A 24234-nucleotide genomic window follows, 5' to 3' on the forward strand; every position below is an offset into this window, starting at 1 on the left:
CAAGCGTTTAGGTGGCGATTTTATATTCGGCCCTTATTGAAAGCTACGACTCCCTTAAGACTCCTAAGCACGGGTGTTGAGGCAATATTCGCTGGCATCTATTTACATCGCGGACGAAAATTACCCTCGTATGAAAGCCGATGGACAGATTAGATAAGCAGATTTAAGGAGATAACGCGATGAGGGAGAGTTAGGCAAGCATGAAAGTTGATAGCAGCGACGCAGGGGCCAGAAAAGATACGTAAATGAGAGGTGCTGAAGGAGGGAATGAATATACATCGTCTCAATTGGTAATATACTGTAGATTAAATTAGTAGATCATGGAGATAACGCGATGGGGAGAGGGAAGTCAGCAAGCCAGTAAGTAAGTATGAGACACGCGGAGGCCGGCCAAGGGAAAAAACTAGCTAAATGAAAGGTAGTGAGAGAGAAAATTAATATACATCGCCTCATTTGAGTATTACATAGATGATGAGATAAGAGGATTAAATAATGGAGCAGTAGGGAGGGAGAGTTTTAGGCAAGTAAACAGAGCAGACCAAGCGAGGCAGTACAAGGGAGGAGGAAGAGGGAGAGGAGGAGATGAAAAGGACGAAGATGCTTGGACGAAAACACTTTTTTTTTTTTTTTTTTTTTTACATTGCAGCCTATTGCGCCGGTAGGCTTCTTCCGGTGGATCCTGATGGTCGGTCCAAGGCTTCTTTCCGGTAGGTCCTGATGGTCGGCCCAGCCCGTTCTGGCGCAGGCGAGTGTTTATAGTGGCGCCATCTTGCATTGGCTCATGCTGCCCTCCCAGAGCTCATCTTTGATCCTTGAATCTAGAGTCCGGGTTGATAGGTGGTCTTCTGGACAGCATGTGGGTAGTTTTAAGCCACTCGGCGGCGGCTGATAAAAGGAGACATAGAGGAGGAGAGAATTAAAGTATATGTACTTAGCGCTTCATAGGAAGACTAAATAAGTAGATTAGAGAGATGAAACACGATAGGTAGATAGATAGTTAGATAAAGACAGACAGACAGACAGACAGAGATAGAGAGGACGAACGAACGAAAGAAGAACCAGAAATTAAATAGAAAATTAAGTAAAAAAAATGGAAGAGAGAGAGAGACAGAGAACGACAGACAGAGAAGACGAACAAGCGAAAACCCAGACCCCAAAAAACGAAAAAAAAAATATATATTGAAAAAAAATGAAAGGAGAAGATGGAGCAGGGGGAGAAAAAAGAGGAGGAGGAGGGGGAAGCAGGAGGAGGTAGTGAAAGAGAAAATGAATATATATCGCCTGCTTGAGTAATATTCGTGGGCGTCGTCCCCGCGCCAGAGAGTAATACAGCGCCGGGCCAATACTTTATCCACGCCAGCCCAATATTTAGCTCTTAGTGGACGGTATTACGGGAGGCTGCGGGCCGGCGCTCCACTCTTTCCCGAATCCCGACATAATTAGATCGTAAAGTGAGGGATCCAATCTCGAGCTTATCTCCCTAACGGGGCTTTGAGGGAGTGGTGGCTGAGTCGTCAAAGTAACGGCCTCGTGTTCAGGAGGACGCGAGTTCAATCCCCGCCCGGTGCCACCAAGCTGGGATTTTTCAACCGCCGCCGAGTGGCTTAAAACTACCCACATGCTGTCCAGAAGACCACCTATCAACCCGGACTCTAGATTCTAGGATCAAAGATGAGCTCTGGGAGGGCAGCATGAGCCAATGCAAGATGGCGCCACTGTAAACACTCGCCTGCGCCAGAACGGGCTGGGCCGACCATCAGGACCTACCGGAAAGAAGCCTTGGACCGACCATCAGGATCCACCGGGAAGAAGCCTACCGGCGCAATAGGCTGCAATGTAAAAAATAAAAAATAAATTTAAAAAGTAGGAGATGACGAAGGGAGATGAGCAGAGAAGAGGGATGAGGGAGAGGGATGCAGGTGAGGAAGGGAGATGAGACGTGAAGGAGAGAAGGATGGAGGGAATTATTGTGTAAGGGAGGAAGGGAGAGTGGGAGGGAAAGGGGGTTGTGAGAAGAGAAGAATGAAAGTAAGAGTAGGAGGGAGGGAGGTCGGGAGGGAAAGGAAGGAGGAAGGGAGGGAGAGGAAGTGTTATGAGATGGAGGGATGGAGGAAGAGGTAGAGGGAAGGCACGATAAGTAAGAATAAATAAGAGAGATGAAGGAAAAAGGAGAGAAAAGAGGGATGAGGAAACAACGGATAGGTAAAAGGGAGGGAGGGAGGGAGGGAAGAAAAATAGATGAAGGAGAGAGAGCAGATGAAGAACTGGAGGAGAAGAAGAAGTGCAAGAACAATAGCAAAAATAAGAAGAGGATGAAGAAGGAAAAGAAGATAGCGGGGAAGAAGAGCAGAAAAAAGAGAAAGAGAGGATGAAGAGCAGGAGGAGAATAAGAAAAAGAAGAACAAGGGCAAGAACAATAGCAAGAACAAGAAGAGGATGAAGAAAGAAGAGAAGCTAGCGGGAAAGAGGAGTAGATGAAGGAGAGAGAGAGAAGATGAAGAACAGTAGAAGAAGAAGAAGAAGAGCAATAGCAGGAACAAGAAGAGGATGCAGAAGGAAGAGAAGAGAAAAAGTAAGTAAGAGAAATGATAAGAATAATAACAAGAAGTACAAGAAAAAGAGAGGAAGACGAAGAAATACGAGAAGAAAAGAAATGCAAGAAGAAAAGAAGAAGTAAAGGTAGTAATGAAAATAAGAAGAATAAGAAACAGAAGAAAAAATAAAGAAACGGAAGTAGGAAATGAAAAAAAGAAGAAGGAAAAAGATAAATAAAAAGTAAGAAAGAGGGAAGGAAAGAAAGAGAGAAAGACAAGTGGAAAAAGTAGTATCAGAAAAGAATATAAAGAAAACAGAAGAAAAACGAATGCTATGCTTCTTAAAGTACTTGTAATAATAATAATAATAATAATATGAATGTGAATATATAAGTGACTACCATCATAAGTTAACGTAGAAAAATTTTGACTGAAAGAATTGCAAAGTATGAAGAGAGTAAACAAAGAAAAGAAAAAGAAAGAAAATACGTTAAATGCGCATACCGAAGCATTATTTTAGAAGGTATGAGGATAAGGACTTAAAATACTTGCACAACAACCTCACGTAACAAAGTGTGAGCATGTTATAAAGCGCTGAAGGGAGGAGGAACATGTACCTGGTAAACAAATGGAAATAGTCGAGTAAAGCATCAGAAGGGACGAAGAGAAAGGTCTGGAAGAGAGGAAATGGTTAAGGAAATATAAATGGAAGGAAGGTCAACAAAATAGATTGTGAAAGTGGAAATGAAATATGAGAGGACTAAGAAGGGAAGAAAATGGAAAGAAACGAAGAAAACAAAAGCAATAAAATAGAATATACATCACAAGAAGAAGTAACAGCAATAAAATGATCTTAAAATATGAAGAAAAAAAATATAGAAAAAAAATAACAGCCGTAAGGAAGGGAGTGGAATTTGAAGGAAGGAAGAAGAAGATGAAGAAGAAGGAGATGAAGACGAAGACGAAGAACAAGAAGAACAAGAAGAAAAAAAAGAGGAAGCAGAAGACGAGGACGAAAAAGAAGTAAAACAACAACAACAGCATCAACACGAACAACAACCACCACAAAATAAGAAACACAAGCAATACAATGATAAGCTCGTATATACCATAAGTAAAAAACAGTAATAACATGGGTGCCAAGAGCTTCGGTTACCATGATGTATCGCGGCCGTAACCCTCAGTGAGACCATCGCGGCGAGGTGTTAGGAGGGGGGGCAAGAGGCGAAGGAGAGAGGAGGAGGAGGAGGAGGAGGAGGATAAAGAGAGCAGCGTGTAATAACTGAAGAAAAACAGTGGAAGGAGCGGAGGATGCAAGGGAATGGAATGAGGAATAGGAAAGAAAGGAAGGAAAGCACAAGGAAATTGAAAGGAATGGATGGTGAAAGGGGAGGAAAGGGAATGAGAGGGGAGGAAGGAGGGAGAGAGGAGTAGTCAGAAAAGGGAAAGGAAAGGGAATGAGAGCAGATAAGGGGAGGAACAGGGTGGGGAAGAGAAAGAAGGGAGGGAGAGGAATGGGAGATATGGGAATGGAAGGGAAGGAAGGGGAACGAGAGGAGACATGAGGGGAGGAGGAGGGACAAGGTGAGGAAGAATGGAAGGGAACGAGGAAAGGGAAGAGAAGAGAAGGGAAGGAAGGGGAACAAGAGGAGACATGAGGGGAGGAGGAGGGACAAGGTGAGGAAGAATGGAAGGGAACGAGGAAAGGGAAGGGAAGAGAAGGGAAGGAAGGGGAACAAGAGGAGACATGAGGGGAGGAGGAGGGACAAGGTGAGGAAGAATGGAAGGGAACGAGGAAAGGGAAGGGAAGGGAAGGAAGGGGAACAAGAGGAGACATAAGGGGATGAGGGAAAAAGTGGGGAAGAATGGAATGGAACGAGGAAAGGGAAGGGAAGGGAAGGGAGGAATAGGAACGAGAGGAGACAAGGGGAGGAGGTGGGACAGGGTGGGGAGGAATAGAAGGGAAGGGAGGAAGGGGAACGAGAGGAGACAAGGGGAGGAGGTGGGACAGGGTGGGGAGGAATAGAAGGGAAGGGAGGAAGGGGAACGAGAGGAGACATAAGGGGAGGAGGAGGGACAAGGTGGGGAAGCGGAAATACCAGCGATGTACGAAACAGTTTTTTACCGAGGGAACACAAACACACGTGGACCATGGGATAAAAACACATTGGAATGGTGAAGAAAACGCCGCATAAGAAGAGCATCGAAGACCTGACGAAGAGAAAGGAAATGCTAATAAGGGAGAAGGAGATGAAGAGAGGAACTAACAGGGAAATATGATGAAAGAGTGAAAGTAGAGAGAAAAGGGTAAAAAAAGAATGGGTGTAAATGTGATGAAAGAGGGCGAGGAGGAGGAGGAGGAGGAGGAGAACGAGTGGGTGGAGGAAAACCAATAATATGAATTTCCGTTATGAAAGAATGACAGAAGGAATGAAGGAGGAGGAGGAGGAGGAGGAGGAGGAGGTGGTTAGGGAGGTGACTACAGATATGAAATAAAGCCGTAAGGAAAAAAATGAATGATGGATATGGAGGAGGAGGAGGAGGTAGAGAGACCAGCGATACGGATTGAAGCTGTGACAAAAGAATGACGGATAGTAAGGAGGAGGAGGAGGAGGAGGAGGAGATAACACGGAATGAAGCTGTAGCAATAGAATGACGGATAGGAGGAAGGAGGAGGGAAAAAAACACTACAGGAAAAATGAGATGGAGGAGGAGGAGGAGGAGGAGGAGGAGGAGGAGGAGGAGGAGGAGAAGGAGGAGGAGGAGATAGCACGGAATGAAGCTGTAGCAATAGAATGACGGATAGGAGGAAGGAGGAGGGAAAAAAACACTACAGGAAAAATGATATGGAGGAGGAGGAGGAGGAGGAGGAGGAGGAGGAGGAGGAGGAGATAGCACGGAATGAAGCTGTAGCAATAGAATGACGGATAGGAGGAAGGAGGAGGGAAAAAAACACTACAGGAAAAATGATATGGAGGAGGAGGAGGAGGAGGAGGAGGGGGAGGAGGAGAAGGAGGAGGAGGAGGAGAAAATGAAGAATAAAGACACGAAATTAAGCTGTGAAAAAGAAAAATTAATACCCAGCGGAATGATGAAGACGAGAAGAATATGGAAGAGGGAGAAGTAAGAGGAGGAGAAGAAGAAGAAGAAGAAGAAGAAGAAGAAGAAGAAGAAGAAGAAGAAGAAGAAGAAGAAGAAGAAGAAGAAGAAGAAGAAGGAGAACATAAAACTAAAATATAAGAAATAGGACGATATAGGGAAGCTAGAAAAGGACAGATGGAGAAGAGAAAAGGAGAGGAGAAAAAGGATAAAAGGAGAAGGAGGAGGAGGAGGAGGAGGAGGAGGAGGAGGAGGAGATACAGGCATAGAACAAAACGAACGAAAAGTATAAGAAGGAAAATAAGTTAAATAATAAGGAAGAGGATAAATGGAAGGTAGAGGAGGCCAGCTGGAGAGAAAAAAAGGAGGAGGAGATACAGGCATAAAACAAAACGAACGAAAAGTATAAGAAGGAAAATAAGTTAAATAATAAGAAAAAAGGAGGATAAATGGAAGTAGAGGAGGCCAGCTGGAGAAAAAAAAAGGAGGAGGAGGAGGAGGAGGAGGAGGAGGAGATCTAGGCAGGAGAACAAACGAACGATGTGTATCACGTGGGAGGCGGCGGAGGGGCGTCGAAACGGCTTAACGAAGGCATGTCGTTAGGCCAACCACGACCATCCATCATTCAGCGCCGGCAACACGACCCCCCCTTACCAACACCCTCATACCTCCCCCTACCTACACCCATTCCTACATCCCCCCTGACCCCCCCCTTACCTGCACCCCTTCCTACATCTCCCCCCTGAGCCCCCCTTACGAGTCATTCTCCCTCCCTCGACCCATACTTTCCCTTCTTCATATCACCCCAGTTTCAGACCCCCTCTTCATCTTGCCCCTTTTCCCCTTTCCCTTCGCCTATTTCTCTTCTATAGCGCTCCCCTCCCCCTCCCTCTCCCTTCCCCTTTACCCCATTTCTCCCACTCTATCGCCTCCCAGCTTCCCCTATTTCTCCTCCCCTTACAAACTCCTCTTCTTTCATCTCTTCTTATGGCACCCTTCTCCCTTCTCGATCCCTTCCTTATCCCCTACACTCCCCTGTCCATTCATTCATTCCTCTCTCTTCCCATATCCCTCCCTCCCTCCCTTTCTCATCAGTCTCCCACACTCGGGTCGTCACCTCGAGGCCTGGCAGACTGTTGGCTCCTGTCGAACACCAAGAAAAAATACCCATGTCATTTCTCCTTCCCGGTCTGGCCTGTCTGCCCTCCTCCTCCTCCCTCGTCTCTCCCTTTCTCCCTACTATTTGTCTCCTCCTTCCTTCCTTGTCTACTACCTTGCCCCTCTCTCTCCCTCCCTCTCTGTCTGTCTGTGTAATTCATTCTTATCCAACTCATTCATCTCTTTTGTTTTTATGCTTTTCTTTCTGGTTTCCCCTTTAAATTATTTATCACATATCCTGAACCTTTTAATTACTCGCTGCTGCTGCTGCTGAGGAATTGAAAGAGGGAGAGGAGACGACAAGGAGGAGAAGGAGGAAGGAAGGAAGAAGGGAACGCTCCCCACCCATACCCCCTCCCCCCCTGCCTGCCGCAAGGAAGATTAAAGAGGAGGAGGAAGAAGAGGCTTGTTTTGACCTGTGTTTTAAGCTCGTGTGTGTGTGTGTGTGTGTGTGGGCGGGCGAGGACGCATTAGTATATATCTTGTACAAATGTTTTAGCGTCTTGTCGAGTCTAACGTTATATAGTAAAGAGTTCGTAATGGATTCGTTGTTTTCTTCTCGCTTGTTTGAGTAACGAAAGATTTTAACGTCAACATGTTTTCAGCGATGATTTTCCGGCGTTACTTATTTCTTCGGGGAGTTATTTGTTCAGTGTTTTGCAGAACCTAACTTTTTCTCTTAAACTACTTCTAATGGATTTGTGAAGAGCGTCGCCATGATATTTTCTTTCCCTTTTATTTTTTCGTGATGTCTTGCGAATGTTGTTCCTCCGCGGTGATTTATTTTCCGACGTGAATTATTATTTCTTTGGCTCAGGAATTTGTTGAGCGTTTTGTGGAGTCTAATGTAATTTTTTTAGTGCCGGTAATGGATTCGTGAAAAGTGTCGCCGTATTTTTCTTTACCTTTCGTGCTGTGATTTATTATCCAGGCAGCTCGTTAGTGTTCTGTCGAGTTAACGTAAAGTGCTTGTAAAGACTTCGTGTTTGGGTCACGTGAAAAATTAATTGTTCAAATTGTACCTGTAGATTTTGAAAGAGGTAAAATTTGTGCTTAGATAGTTTTAGATAGTACTCGGATAGTTAGATACTACTGCTACTACTACTACTATTACTACTACTACTACTACTACTACTTTTACTACTACTACTACTACTACTACTACTACTACTACTACTTTTACTACTACTACTACTACTACTACTACTACTACTACTACTACTACTACTTTTACTACTACTACTACTACTACTACTTTTACTACTACTACTACTACTACTACTACTACTACTACTACTACTACTACTACTACTACTACTACGGTACTACTGCTGCTACTACTACTACTACTACTACTACCTGTTTGACTACCACTATGGATACTACTGTACAATACTATTTCTTGTCCTATTTCTTTAGTGCTAGTCGGTGGGTTCATATATACAAAACTAACACTGCTTTTAAGATCCACAAATCATCTCGTACAGGCAAACAAATGTTGACCAACGTTGAGAGTAAATTTAAGAATACCAGAATATAAAGTAAAATATTAAGTGTACGTATTGTAATGTATATTAAGTAAAGTGTTTAAAATCCTTAGTACAAACAACACCTGCATGGAACTAAACAAGAAACTGAAAAAATAAACGTTTGGACGGGAAAGAGGTATGAAAAAACGTTTAGCAGACAATGGAAGTTAGGAGTGAAAAACGTTGTGAAAGAAACGTTTGGAAAGAAATGAAGAGCAGAAAAGTTGTTGAGTAAACATGACTCAAGCGTTCCCGAGAGAGAGAGAGAGAGAGAGAGAGAGAGAGAGAGAGAGAGAGAGAGAGAGAGAGAGAGAGAGAGAGAGAGAGAGAGAGAGAGAGAGAGAGAGAGAGAGAGAGAGAGAGAGAGAGAGAGAGAGAGAGAGAGAGATTTACATAGAAAATCAGACCACAGACCCATGGTCCAGACTTGGTGGTCTGTCCTTAAACCTAAGTGATTTTACATTAATCAGAAGACTCCAAAACGATGCATTTCTACTCTAGTTGATATTAAGTTGAAGGAAGTGACGGTCGAGCTTATTTTTGAAGGAGTCAATCGTGTTACACTGGACCACTGACGGTGGAAGCTTATTCCATTCTCGCACTACAACGTTGGTGAAGAAAAATTTGGTGCAGTCTGAATTTACTTGTCTACATCTGAGTTTTACGCCATTGTTCCTCGTGCGCAAAGTGTCATCGATCATAAACAATGTTGATCTGTCTACATTCGTGAAACCATTAAGTATTTTAAAACATTCGATCAGTTTTCCTCGGAGGCGACGTTTCTCAAGAGAACATGTTAGGGTAGAAAGCCTTTCTTCGTAGGATTTGTTGCGCAAGGAAGGATCATTTTCGTTGCCGACGCTGAACACCTTCTAATTTAGCAATATCCTTTGCATGGTGGAGACCAAACTGTACCGCATATTCCAAGTGGGGTCTGACTAAACTGTTGTAGAGCAGAGTATTACATCTTTATTCTTGAATACAAAGTTTCTTTTTAATGAAGCCCAACATTCTGTTCGCTTTATTTGCTGCATCGATGCATTGCTGTGAGAATTTGAGGTTTGACGCGATTTTGACCCCAAGTCTTTGACGCATTGAACGCTTTTGAGTTTAACGCCGCGCATTTCGTATTCGAACTTCTTATTCCTCGTTCAACTTGAAGGACCTGGCACTTGTCTACGTTAAAGGGCATCTCCCATCTATCCGACCAAGCTGAAATTTTGTAAATCCTCTTGGAGGCTTTGCCTGTCTTCGTCAGTGAGAACCGAGTTGCCAATCTTTGTGTCGTCTGCAAATTTACTAATGCGGTTATTGAGTCCAACATCCACGTCGTTGATGTAAATAATGAAGAGCACTGGGCCAAGGACCGAGCCCTGAGGGACGCCACTAGTGACCAGCGCCCACTCTGAGTTAAATCCGTCGATCACTACTCTTTGTTGTCTGTTGCTCAACCAATTCGCGATCCATTGGTTTACTTGACCGTCAATACCTATTTGCTTTAATTTGTAAAGTAATTTATGATGCAGGACTTTATCAAACGCTTTCTGAAATCAAGATAGACTACGTCCAGTGATTTGGTTACGTCATAAACAGTGAAGAGGTCGTTATAAAGGTTAATAGGTTTGATAGGCAGGATCTTTTGTTTCGGAAGCCATGTTGTGAGTCCCCAATTAATGAGTGGCTCAATTCACTCTTAGTCTAACTTCTTGTGGTAAGCTATATTGGGGACTCACAAACATGGCTTCCGAAACAAAAAGATCCCTGCCTATCAAACCTATTAACCTTTATAACGACCTCTTCACTGTTTATGACAACCAAATCACTGGACGTAGTTTATCTTGATTTCCAGAAAGCGTTTGATAAAGTTCCACACCATAAATTACTTTAAAAATTAAAGCAACTTGGTATTGACGGTCAAGTACACCAATGGATCGCGAATTGGTTGAGCAACAGACGACAAAGAGTGGTGCTCAATGGATATAACTCACAATGGGCGTCTGTCACTAGTGGCATCCCTCAGGGCTCTGTTCTTGGCCCAGTGATTTTCATTATTTACATCAACGATGTGGACGTTTCAATTAATAATCTCATTAGTAAATTTACAGACGACGCAAAGATTGGTAACTCGGTTGTGACTGACGAAAACAGACAAAGCCTCAAAGGATTTCACAAAATTTCAACTTGGTCGGATAGATGGAATGCCCTTTAACGTAGACAAGTGCCAGGTCGCTTCAAGTTGGAACGAGGAATAAGAAGTTCGAATACGAAATGCGCGGCGTTAAACTCAAAAGCGTTCAATGCGTCAAAGACTTAGTCAAATCGCGTCAAACCTCAAATTCTCACAGCAATGCATCGATGCAGCAAATAAAGCGAACAGAATGTTGGGCGACATTAAAAGAAACTTTGTATTCAAGAATAAAGATGTAATACTCCGCTCTATAACAGTTTAGTCAGACCCCACTTGGAATATGCGGTACAGTTTTGGTCTCCCCACCATGCAAAGGATATTGCTAAATTAGAAGGTGTTCTGGCGTCGGGCAACGAAAATGATCCCTTCCTTGCGCAACAAATCCTACCTTAACAGGTTCTCTTGAGAAACGTCGCCTCCGAGGAAAACTGACTGAATGTTTAAAATACTTAATGGTTTCACGAATGTAGACAGATCAACATTGTTTATGATCGATGACACTTTGCGCACGAGGAACAATGGCGTAAAACTCAGATGTAGATAAGTAAATTCAGACTGCACCAAATTTTTCTTCACCAACGTTGTAGTGCGAGAATGGAATAAGCTTCCACCATCAGTGGTCCAGTGTAACACGATTGACTCCTTCAAAAATAAGCTCGACCGTCACTTCCTTCAACTTAATATCAACTAGAGTAGAAATGCAACGTTTTGGAGTCTTCTGATTAATGTAAAATCACTTAGGTTTAAGGACAGACCACCAAGTCTGGACCATGGGGTCTGTGTGGTCTGATTTTCTATGTAAATCTATGTAAATCTCTCTCTCTCTCTTTCTCTCTCTCTCTCTCTCTCTCTCTCTCTCTCTCTCTCTCTCTCTCTCTCTCTCTCTCTCTCTCTCTCTCTCTCTCTCTCTCTCTCTCTCTCTCTCTCTCTCTCTCTCTCTCTCTCTCTCTCTCTCTCTCTCTCTCTCTCTCTCTCTCTCAGTACAAGTGGTAAAGAAGGTTCCTGTTGAGTTATTTGACGCTAATATTTCTCGTGTGTGTGTGTGTGTGTGTGTGTGTGTGTGTGTGTGTGTGTGTGAGTGGGGGGGGAGGAGAGCGCTAATATTTCTCGTGTTGAAGATGTGTGTTTCTGCGAGTGTGTGTGTGTGTGTGTGTGTGTGTGTGTGTGGCGAGGTGTCGACGGGGAGGAGAGATACGATCGCTTTCTTGTTGTTGTCGTTGTTCCTGGCGGGGCAGATGATGGAGGAGGAGGAGGAGGAGGCAGAAGAAGAAAAGGAAGCAAGAAGAAGAAGAGGAGGAAGTCTCGGTCAAGGAATCTGAATATTGTTAAAAGAAATACGAAGCAACGCGTTTCTGTGCTGTATTTTATCTCACTTTTCTTGCTTTTTCACGGCGCGGAAAAAATAATCAAGTGATGTTATCTTCGAGGGCGTGGAGGTGGTTGTGGGAGGGGGTAGTGGGAGGGGTGGGTGGTGGTGGGGGTGGTGGGTGGTGGTGTGGTGGGTGGTGGTGATGATGGAAAAGGAGTGAGGAGGGGTGGTTAGGTGAGTAAAGGTCTGTTGTAGTGGTGATGGGTAGGAAGGGAGGTGGAGATGGATAATAGTGGTGGTGGTGGTGGTTAGGGAGGGTTTATATGGTCAGGTGGTGATGGTGGTGGTGGGGCGGTGATCCAGTAAGGATAGGTCAACATCAATGGTGGTGGTGGTGGTGTTTTGGTGATACGATAGGAAGGGTTAACATTGGGTGGTGATGGTGGTGGTGGTGGGGCGGTGATGCAGGATAGGTCAACATCAATGGTGGTGGTGGTGGTGTTTTGGTGATACACAGGAAGGGGTCAACATTGGGTGGTGATGGTGGTGGTGGTGGTAGTGGTGGTTGGTGTGATTATGGTAGGAAAACAAAAGAAAAGTATAAATACAACACTAACAAAACTCAAATACTCTCAGAAATAATTATATAAACGTTAAAAATCGCAAACGTTAATAGGTACAATTGTTATAACCAAATGAAAAGAAAGACCTAAAATTATCTAACGTTTCAGAATCACAAACGTTATTAAGTACAACAAATAATTCAACGAAAACTGAAAGAACCTGAAATTATCAAACGTTTCAGAATCACCAACGTTGTAAATAAAAGTACAAAGGTTACAACAAAAGGACCCAAAATTCAAAAGCAAATGCGTGTGAGATATTACAGGACATCACGATGAGGAAAAGGAAGAAATAAAACAGCTGATCATGGCGAGTCTTTTCTGGGGCTATTGGTCTTTGTGGGAGGTCGTCTGTGTGTGTGTGTGTGTGTGTGTGTGTGTGTGTGTGTGTGTGTGTGTGTGTAGATAAAACCTGAAATACGAACATGTCCTTTTAATGTTTCTAGCAGGTTCTAAATATTTTTATTTTTTTCAGTATTTTCAAGTCCCTTCACCACAGGCCTCATCAAAGGAGTCAATGCAATATATAGATGAGCATATAGGCATATATATATATATATATATATATATATATATATATATATATATATATATATATATATATATATATATATATATATATATATATATATATATATATATATATATATATATATATATATATATATATATATATATATATATATATATATATATATCTATATATATATATGTATATATATATATATATATATATATATATATATATATATATATGTATATATATATATATATGTATATATATATATGTATATATATATGTATATATATATATATATATATATATATATATATATATATATATATACATATACATATACATATAATATAAAAGGATATGTGAAGGTGGGTGTAGTGTGAGTGTGTGTGTGTGTGTGTGTGTGTGTGTGTGTGTGTGTGTGTGTGTGTGTGTGTGTGTGTGTGTTGATTGTTATCCAGTAAATTCCAATTTCTCTTCAGTCATATATAACGTCATCTCCCTCACGCTTGTTCCGTAATGAATTACCCATTTATTTTGTCCTTCCCTCTACTACTATTATTATTATTATTATTATTATTATTATTATTATTATTATTATTATTATTATTATTATTATTATTATTATTATTATTATTATCATTATCATTATTATTATTATCATTATCATTATCATTATTATTATTATTATTATCATTATCATTATTATCATCATCGTCATCGTCATCGTCATCATCATCATCATTATTATTATTTTTATTATTATTATTATTATTATTATTATTATTATTATTATTATTATTATTATTATTATTATTATTATTATTATTATTTCACTTTGCTTCATCCTATAATCCTATATAATTTCATATGCTTCTATATACATTATTTTTTTCTCTTTCTTTATTTTATTTTGGTTTATTATTTTTAATTATGGTATTTTATTTTTATTTTGCCGAGCTTCTATTATGTATGTATATCCTACCACTGTTATATTATTATTATTCCTATTTTTTTTTATATATCTATTTTCTTCACTTTTGCCTGAAAAGCTTATGCTTATATAAAGGCTGGCCTCTAACAATACATACATCGACATATGTAACTGCACCTAATAGGCTATTAATAAATGTTTCAAATGTTATACAGATGAACCTTCTCATAAGTGACGCCAGACAGCTTCTTGACGTGGCTGGGCACAGCAGTGTTCTAAAACTATGCAACAGTAACAACAGCCTTGTATACACACGACTGTTATAGCGCGTCCCCCAAGAGGCTGCAACAACGGCTCCGAGTTACGATAAGAAGATTTGAATTATTCGTCAGATTACTCGTAGAAAACAAACACCTGCTTGTGTGTATGTTTGGGGGTTGGGGTGGTTGTGTTTGTGTGTGTGTGTGTGTGTGTGTGTGTGTGTGTGTGTGTGTGTGTGTGTGTGTGTGTGTGTGTGTGTGTGTGTGTGTGTGTGTGTGTGTGTGTGTGTGTGTGTGTGTGTGTGTGTGTGTGTGTGTGTGTGTGTGCCTATAACTGTCTGCGTTTGTTGTTTGTGTATCGGATTGTGTGTCTGTGTATTTTTCGGTGTGTGCTTGTGTCTGCCTGTTTGTTTGTCTCACTTGGGTCCCGTGCGTGTTCACCATTCTGTTTGTGTTTGCGTGGTTGTCTTTCTCTCTGTCTGTACAGCTGCCTGTGTAGGAATATATGACTCAAAATATTTCCTCTTCTGATACCAACACGAACGCCATATTTCCGCAACGAACTCATAAAATCTGTCTAAGCCAGTCCATTATCGATACCTTCACTAACGCCATCTGTGCATTAAAACACAACTCTTCTGTCAAATACAGTGAGCACACCTTGACTTCTGTCAGGAATTTTTGGAATACAATTATACGAATACTTCCTAATACGGTTTTCCACTACTACTACTACTACTACTACTACTACTACTACTACTACTACTACTACTACGAGAATCAGCACTATCTTAATAAAACAATAAATAAATGTGGGCATACGCCAGGGGGTGCGTCGCGTCGCCCACCCTACGACGCCAAGCCTGGGGTCCCTCCGGGCGAGTCTCCCAGGCCCCTTCCCAACCCGAGTACCTCCCGGCAGGATCTATCGACTTGCTTACTCCTCGAACTACGTGGTCGTCCACGTGGACTACTCCTCTCTGGATTGTCTCTCTCAGAGAAATACCGATGAGCTGGTTCAGGTTCCGGTAAACGTGCCCGTATAGCCGGAGTTGGCGTTGACGGACTATGCAGGTAATATATGTCGAATCAGCCTCACGGAGTAGTCGCCTGTTTGACACAAAGTCCTTCCAGCGATATCCCATGATTCTGCGTAGACACTTATTACCAAAGGCATCAATCCGCCTCTCCAAGTCCCCGTTTAGTGTCCATGTCTCACAACCATGGAGTAAGACAGGGAGCACACGGGACTTGAAGATCCGCGTCTTTGTCCACCTGCACAGGTATCGACAACGCCATATACTCGTGTTGAGCGAGTCCATAGCACCGTGGGCCAGACCAATCCGCCGTAAGACTTTCTGGCCAGACTCACCGTTGTTATGAACTACGCTACCAAGATACGTGAAACTTTCCGAGATTTCAACGTCCTCGCCACACGCATGAACAGACTGTACTGTGTCATCCAGCAAGCCTCCAAACACCTGTACCTTGGTCTTGGCCCAGGAGACCTGGAGTCTCAAGGGCTTCGCCTCCTCGTTCAGTGCCTCGAGAGCCATCACCAAGACCTCCAGCGACTCCGCCAGGATTACTGCATCATCAGCAAAAACAAGGTCAGTGACCCTGGTATTGCCAATGGATGCTCTGCAATGACTCTGGTCCACGACTCTGCCCAGTACCCAGTCCATACAGGTGTTGAAAAGCGATGAGGCAAGGACACAGCCCTGCTGGACAAGCCCCCCCAACACACACACACACACTTCACAGCACTCTGTCCCAGAATACAGGCCAGTCAGCAAACCAATAGTCCTCGCAGGAATCCCACGGAGTCGCAGAAGATCCCAGAGTGCCTCACGATCGATGCACTGAATCAAACGCCTTCCTGAGATCGACACAGGCTGCAAGCATCCCCTGTCGAAACTCACCTCGGCGCTCCACCACTCGTAAACCTTCTATCAGTCGATCAATCTCATTCATTCAGTCAGTCAGTCAGTCAACCAGTTTGTCTGCCAGGCAATCAGTCAGTCTGTCAGATAGTCAATCCATCATTCATTCAGTCAGTCAGTTAACCAGCTATATAGTCAGTCAGTATATCATGCGGTCAGGCAGTCAGTCAGTTAGTCAGTCAGTCAATTAGTCAACCAGTCAGTCAGTCAGTTAATCAAGCAGTCAGTGAGTCAGTCATTAGAGGAAACAAGAACAGTTTTGTGGTGAGGAAGGTGCTTGAAAAATAGTGTCAGCTGAATGCAGCACTTATATTTACCGGGATGATGTCAGCAAGGAGAGTCAATTAACAGTTTAACTGGAGCACACGAGTTTAGCAACTAGACGAATACAAATGAATAATAGATAAATTTACATCATAGATAGACAACTATAATATAAGGGAAGTACAATGTTCCAAGTACGACAATTTCGTATCGCTGGCGAGTCACACGGGCGTGAAGTTGCCAGCTCGTTACAGTCAGCCTGTTATATTTGCCGATCTCCCACCCAAAACCTGTCTCTGGCGCCCAATAACGAGACTCAGATATAGTTATCACTAAAACCGTTGATTCCTGATGTGTTTTGGCAATGGTTAAGCGTCGAAAACCGGTACATGCACGAGGGCGAGATGATGAAGGCAAGTTATCCCAGCATCGTTTCCAGATTGTCGTACTCGGAGCATTACATTTACCAGCTTCTCCCGCATAAATATCACCAGGAAACATGAATAATAAACCATTTCAACAATAACTACAAATAAATATCGTTATTGTGACCCAGGAAACAGTTTTGGGGATGGAAATTGGGAAACATGAGAAACTGAGTACGACAATCTGGCAACGTTGTACAATAATCCCAGCCATCAGCTGTTCAGTGTTTGTTTACCTCGCGCGGGGGAGAGAGGAAGGGACGCTGTGCTCCGTGCTTCCCTTGTTATCCCTGCTATCCACGTGCCCCCCCTTGTTATCCTCGTGCTCCCGGCCTTGTAGCGGTGCCGTGGCGGGGCGTGTAGGCGTTGACATGTAAGCCCCGGTCGTCTACCCTCCGTGCCCTATGGGGGTCCGTGGACGGGGCAGGTAGTTTGGGTTAACCCGTCCGCTGCGGTTGGCACGGGTTTGGATTTCACTGTTAGCCTAGTATCATATATATAGTTTCATGTCTTTCTCTGTCTCTGTGGTGGATAGTGGAGTGTTTCCCATGTGGTATTGGTGTGCTGGATATCCTCTCCAAGGTGCAGGACTACATTTTCTTCATTGAATTGTAGCAGCCACTTTTTGTTCCACTCCTGTAGCTTGATGAGGTCTTCTGCTAGGAAATGCACATTCAAGGGGACAAATATACTTTTCCCATTTCATTTCAACAGAGTAAATTTTAATGTAAGTGGAGTTTTTCCATGTTGAGAATATGCTAACAGCTCCTCATTTTCATTTTCCATTTCCATCTTGCAGCACTCACGGTCAACGGCACTGCCCATACACTCAGTCCACCCTGGCGGGGACCTCACCAATGACCTCCATGAAAACAGGGTCCCAGACAAGCCAGTTGGTCTGAAGGGTGAGTGTTTCCCTCAGTGTTGTGATTTACATCCTCTGTCCCCTTCAAATTGTCCCTCCTACCTCCTACCTCCTTATCCATCACTTACATTCTTAATTCCCAACAAACAGTATAAACCTAATATATGTGTTGTGCATAGAATTTAGGATAACTTACAGGTACAATACATTTGTATAATTTTGTTTTCATGGTACAAAATATTCATGTTTGGAAGCCATGATAAAACCTTCATAGTGATCATGATGGTGGAGTCACTGTGTTATCTGTAGTGTCTTGTGGTCCATTACAGCCGTGGCGCTGACTGACCACATCAGGGTGTGCTGGCAGCCCCCTGCACAGCACAATGTGATGCTGTGCGGCTACACCATTGCCTGGGACCAAGGCGTGGCGGACATCTACTCCAAGATCGTGGACAGCAAGCAGCACGGTTACATCATTGATAAGCTGGGTGTGTAAGATGATCATTTGTGACTAATTCTCCATTTTCTGGCCTAGTAGTATGCAGACCTGCAGTGTGATTCTCCACAAGACAGGGATTTTGAATTAGCCACTTCTACATTTGTGTTGAGCCAAGAGAAGGTAAAGATTTTGTTAGCCTGTCAAATGCGATTGGCACGGATTTGCCTTCACTGTTAGTCTGGTAACCTTTCTCTGCCTCTCTGGTGGACAGTGGAGTGTTTCCCATGTGGTATTGGTGTGCTGGATATCCCCTCCCAAGGTGCAGGACTTTACATTTTTCTTCACTGAATTTTAGTAGAAACATTTTGATCCATTTCTATAGCTTGGTGAGGTCTTCTGGTAGGAAATCCACAGTCAATGGGTTAAATGATATCATAGTTAACCATTTATTGAGTCTGGAGTTAACATTACATTCACCCCCCCAAAAAAATGATGATGGAGTCCATAACAAGTTTTCATTTAAGCAAAGTAAAGTGAAGGTAGAGATCTTGCTAAGTAGATCATAGTTAAACATTTATTGAGTCTGTTAACACACACACACACACACACACACACACACACACACACACACACACACAAACACACACAGAAAAGTATTTACACACCATCATAAAGTTAGCTCTCCATATTGTGAAGACCCTGGACCATGAGAGCAATTATTGAGGGAAAGGAGGTGGTATTCTGAGTTGCCATTTTCAGACTCATCATCGTTCAGGCTCATTCCTCTGTCTGCCCTGAACTCTCAGATATTTCCTGGGTGGTCATAATGTTAGTCAGGTTATTCATTGGTTATCTGTGGCCTGTTATCTGTCTTTCTACCTGTTGTCTGTTAGTCTATCTTATTTGTTATCTGTTCTGCCCAGTTTAACCCCTTGACTGCGGATTTCCTAGCAGCAGACCTCGCCAAGCTACAGGAATGGAACAAAAGTGTCCGTGGCTACAGTTCAGTTAAGAAAAGTGTAGTCCTGCACCTTGGGAGTGGATATCCACCACACCAATACCACATGGGAAACACTCCAATATCCAACACAGACCGCGAGAGAAATACCTGGGACTATGTTACCAGGCTACCAGTGAAGGCAAAATCCGTGCAATCGCAGCGGACGGGTTAAGGGTCGTGAAAAATTGTTTTATTGTTACGATTAGGTCCATAACAAGTTCTCCATCTCCTCAGAACCCAACATGGAGTTTGTTATAAGCCTGCGAGCCTTCAACAAAGTGGGTGACGGGCAACAGGTGTACCAGCAAGTCCGCCCCCAGCCAGAGGAGGAGGAGGTGGTGGCACCCACGCTGGACCCGGCGGTGTGGGTGAAGGCCGTGGTGTTGACGCCCTTCACCGTGGTGCTGCAGTGGGCGGACACCATGCTGAGCCAGAACCAGGTGATTTATTTATTTATTTATTTATTATTATTATTATTTTTTTTTTCAAGGAGGCAACTCAAGTTAAACAAATTAACCAACAATTAAAAGGCCACTAGATGCCGTTCCAACCACAAGCCTGAAGAATGGGAGGTCAAAAGAGGTCAGTTTTGGGTAGTGTTGCTGGTCTTCTTCAGGAGGGCAGTCATCAGCTGGAAAATATATGTTTTATCTCATGTTCTTGTGCACTGTGTCACGACTTGCCACTTGCATCAACACAGCAGTGGAAAAGTTAGTCATTTGTCAAGGAACTTATTCACCACTTACACATTCTTGTTTCCTGCACACACTCCTTATTCGCCTCATATCCACCTCTCCACATCCTTATTCGTAACTTGCATCCTTCTCCTCCTACAAACAGCCCCTCATTCACCTCATATCCTCCTCTCTATATCCTTATCCATTACTTACTCATACTCGTCCCAGCAAACTCCCTTATTCACCTCACGTCCACCTCACACATCCTTATCCATAACTCATGCATCCTCTTTTTCCTGCAAACAGTCCCTTATACACCTCATATCCTCCCTCATACATCCTTATCCTTCACTTACACATCCTCTTTTTCCTGCAAGCACTCCTCACACCCTTCCTATCCTCCTGTCATTCATGTCTCATTTCACAAGCCAGTCCTTCATCCAGTGACCTTTCTTATGTTTTCCTCCGTCCCTGTACCTGACTCCTGTTAATACTGACCTTTGACTCCTGCAGTACAACAGCTGCACCACCTTCTCGTCCTCATCCTCCAGCCGCTACGTCAACGCCACGGATGTGACCTGCCTCATTGACAGCCTCAAGCCATCAACAGTGTGTGAGTTTGCTGTGAAGACCATCAGGGTGAGACCACAGTGCTGGAAGCCTTCGTTCTTCTTTCAGTAAATATTCACTCAGTCCTGCAACACTTCTCAAGGAAATCCTGCACAGCTGAATCCTTGCTGTGATGAGGCACAGAGAAATTATGACTCATAGGGTGAGCTATTATTAGTGTTTGAGATATTGATTTTTTCATTGACCTTTTGCAAATACTTAAGAATGAACCTTACATAATGGTATTAGAAACAGCACAGCAGGGTTGGCAATGATTTAATCAAATTGATTTAATCAAATGATTAAATCATTGATTTTATTTGTATTTTTCTGAGTAAAAGTATTCCATAGGTTAAATGATGTGCTCCAAAGATGATAAAGTAAAACAACCTATTCATGTGCAATGATTCATTTATTCTCTTCAAAGTATAAAAAAAAAGATTCCTACATTATTATATCCTCCTGCGCTAATGTTGCCAACTTGACATGTTTTTTACTAGGTCCAAAATCAGCCTCCTTTAGTCTTTACTAACTTGGCTGGCAATGTATCATAATAGCAACCAAGGTTTGCAACCAAACTGTAACAGAATAGAAGTAGATATTCTTCTGTATGGTAATAATATAATATTTTGTCATGAAAATGACAACTTCAGGCAACTCTATCTGTCCTAAACCTGCTCCTGTACCAACTACAAACAAGTACTGAACAAGTATGTATCTGGATCCTTGACTGTGCTCAGACTTACAGGCCTAAACTTAAACTTAAAGTAACCTATGGAAACTTATGAATCACTCACCAGGATATATATATATATATATATATATATATATATATATATATATATATATATATATATATATATATATATATATATATATATATATATATATATATATAAAATGCATGATGGGGAACTTTGAAGTTTTGGTGTGCCAAAATCACACTTTTTCCCACACACTTGTCCCCATCAGGTTTGGCGTGAGTCCCCCTATAGCCTGGTGGCCTCCAACACCCTGCTGGTGGCCTGACCGTCCTGGCCCTCCCTGGCCATCCACCACCACCTTCACCTGGCAGCCGTCCACCACCACCTTCACCCGGCAGCCGCTGCAGCGGGAACAATGGGAGGATCACAGGTGAGCTGATGGGTTACCAGGATGGCATCTTCAAATTATATAAAATAAAAAGAGTCAGTGTTCCAAACCACAGTGATGCACTAGACTACATAGTTAAGGGAACACACCTTCACTGACGTGGAAAAGACCTGGATATATAGTAAATAAACAGTGACTTAGGTCATGGTGGTGGGCAGCGTGGGCCAGGCAGGAAGCAAGAACCATACATCTTGTCAGCCACTATAAATACAATTTGCCTGAGCCACTACTGGGCTGGGGTCATCCAAGAGGCCCTCCAAAGAGCCTACTTGAGCTATGGGCAGCACTTAACCCAGTAGCTGCAGGGATCATGTTTCTGAAAGGCCACTCTAAGCACTGCCTTGGGCCGACCATCAGGACCCACTGGAAGAAGCCTACCGGCGCAATAGGCCGCGACGTAAAAAAGAGAGAGAGAGAGAGAGAAAATCATCACTCAGGCAAGCCATTTTATAATATATATCAATGCATTTGTGATCAGTTTATGCATCATCTATTTAGGCCCGTCGCTGCTACACGGTAAAGCCACAAATTTTGCCTGTCACTGGTACACGGTTAAAAAAAGATTATTGAGGGAGTAATTTTGTTTGTTCCAGGCTACGCGATATTCCTCACCACGGACCAAACTGTCAGTGACTGGGTGATGGGGGAAGTGACGGGGGACTGGCTCACCCTTACCGTCCATGGACTGACGCCTTCAAGGAAGTATTTGCACAAGATGCACTCTCACAATGTCAAAGGTTTTGGTCCATTCTCCTCCGTGGAAAGCTTCACGACTCTTCCAGGTAAGGAAGTGTTAGTCTTAGGGAGCCGTCATTGCTGTGGTGCATCAGTCACTGTTCTCCCAGTTATGCACATGTTGTGTCCCACCACACTGTCCCTCATCATGGAGCACTCCCTCCCTGAGGCTGACTTGAGGCCCATTACCTGCATGCTGTGTGTTGTGGTGCATCAGTCACTGTTCTCCCAGTTATGCACATGTTGTGTCCCACCATACTGTCCCTCATCATGGAGCACTCCCTCCCTGAGGCTGACTTGAGGCCCATTACCTGCATGCTCTGTGAATGCCACCTCTGGCTCTGTGGGCATGTGGGTAAACCCTGCTTACCAGGTTGTTTATGTAAGACACAATCCTTAGTAAAGAGTGTGCCCAGAAAGTTGGGTTAGAGCAGGTTGATGGATCCTGCTGGGAGGTACATGGTATGGGGAAGGTGCCTGCATGGGGACCTGCACAGAGGAACCCCCAAGAATGGTGTCATAGTTTGGGTGAGGCAGGCTGGCAGAGGCCCCCATTGATTGACTGATTGATTAAGCCAATGTTAAATATTATACATCTGCTCCTGTGTTCCAGCTGTTGACAAGAGCATCGGTGAGCCCCAGGCTGGTGTGTGGAGCGAGAGGCCTGATTGTGCTGGTGATCGATGGAGTGGCAGGAGCCATGACCAGCTGGGTGCCTTCTTGGCCACCACACTGTACTGCCGCGGGTCAAGGCGGAGCCCAGGCCAAGCATTGTGTAAGGTGGCAGGACAGTTTCTTGTTGGTGTGTTTCATCCCATGACTCATTTCAGCAATCCTTGACACTGACTGCAGGAACTTTTTATTCACTTTGTAATATGGAGAACAAGGCTGCAGGGCATAGTCCACAAAGACTTAAGTTTGCCAAGATTAGAGAAAGAAAAAAAGGTAAACTTGTTCATAGGAAATGTTCAAGATGGACTTTCATTTTGTGCTATACATAGTTGCAGGGTAACAAGTGACCTCTGTTTGTGATATCTGTGTCTCTTGGTGGAGCAGCTAACACGTGTTTCTAACTTGTGATTGCTTGCAGTGTGCTGGCTGGGAGCTATTTCTTTAAATGAATTCAAATATGCTTTGTTGAACTCAAACCTCATGCCTTTAACATCCATCCTGTTTTGAAGATTGCATGTGCCCTTCCATCTCCCTCTGGACAGCCCTGCGAGGTACAGCAGCAGCACTCAGTAGTATTTAGCAGCTAGTAAGATGCATCACTTCCTTGCAGTGTTGGCGGCAGCTGCAGTGAGAGCAACAAGCCTGGCGTCCAGCCTCCAGACCTGTGGATCCATCACGGCCACTTGGAGCTGAAGAACTTTGACAAGGGTGAGCGCAGCAACTCCCCCAACCACGCCTCCATCATCCAGCACACAGGTGGGTGTCTTTGTCAATCATTGAACAGTGTGCAGCTCATGGGAGTCCTGTCATTTGTGTGGTATTTTTTGTAATATTTGGTTGCTGGTGTTTTGTTGCCAGTCACTGCTGCGTTGTAGTGTGCCAGTGACGCCACACACAACCTTACACAACCCCCGGACACTCCAGTATGAGAGTCATCACACATTACAGAGTTTCCATCTATCTCTATCCAGACACTCCCTCCTTGCCTGCTCAAAGTCTCTCAAAGATCTTTCCCCCTCTCCCTAACGTACTCTTGCACCCTATCCCTCCATTTCACTCAAGGTCGTCCTCTAGCATTCCCTCCCTCTATCTCACTCACATACACCCTTCTGGTCATCTTACTCTCCTTCATTTGCTCCATGTGGCCAAACCACTTTAAAGTCTGTCGCTTCACTTCTTCCACCACTCCACGCTTCTTCCCTTCACCCCCGTGACACATTCCAAAACTCTCGTACACACTTTCATTACTCATTCCATCCATTCTACTCACACCACAAGCACTTCTCAAATAACTCATTTCCA

The 24234-nt window shown here is 43.4% G+C and overlaps 1 protein-coding gene across 1 annotated transcript; it reads left to right on the forward strand.

Moving 5' to 3' along the window:
- The first annotated feature begins 17169 nt into the window (after positions 1–17169).
- LOC126990334 (neogenin-like) lies at positions 17170–20858 on the forward strand. Its single transcript, XM_050848905.1, has 5 exons — positions 17170–17210; positions 17583–17688; positions 17978–18136; positions 19322–19527; positions 20278–20858. Exons 3-5 carry the CDS (start codon positions 18037–18039, stop codon positions 20443–20445), a joined length of 474 nt encoding a protein of 157 aa, XP_050704862.1. The 5' UTR covers positions 17170–17210; positions 17583–17688; positions 17978–18036; the 3' UTR covers positions 20446–20858.
- Positions 20859–24234: the final 3376 nt, after the last annotated feature.

The sequence above is a fragment of the Eriocheir sinensis genome, unplaced genomic scaffold, assembly GCF_024679095.1.
Source record: "Eriocheir sinensis breed Jianghai 21 unplaced genomic scaffold, ASM2467909v1 Scaffold156, whole genome shotgun sequence".
Taxonomy (NCBI): Eukaryota; Metazoa; Arthropoda; class Malacostraca; order Decapoda; family Varunidae; genus Eriocheir; species Eriocheir sinensis.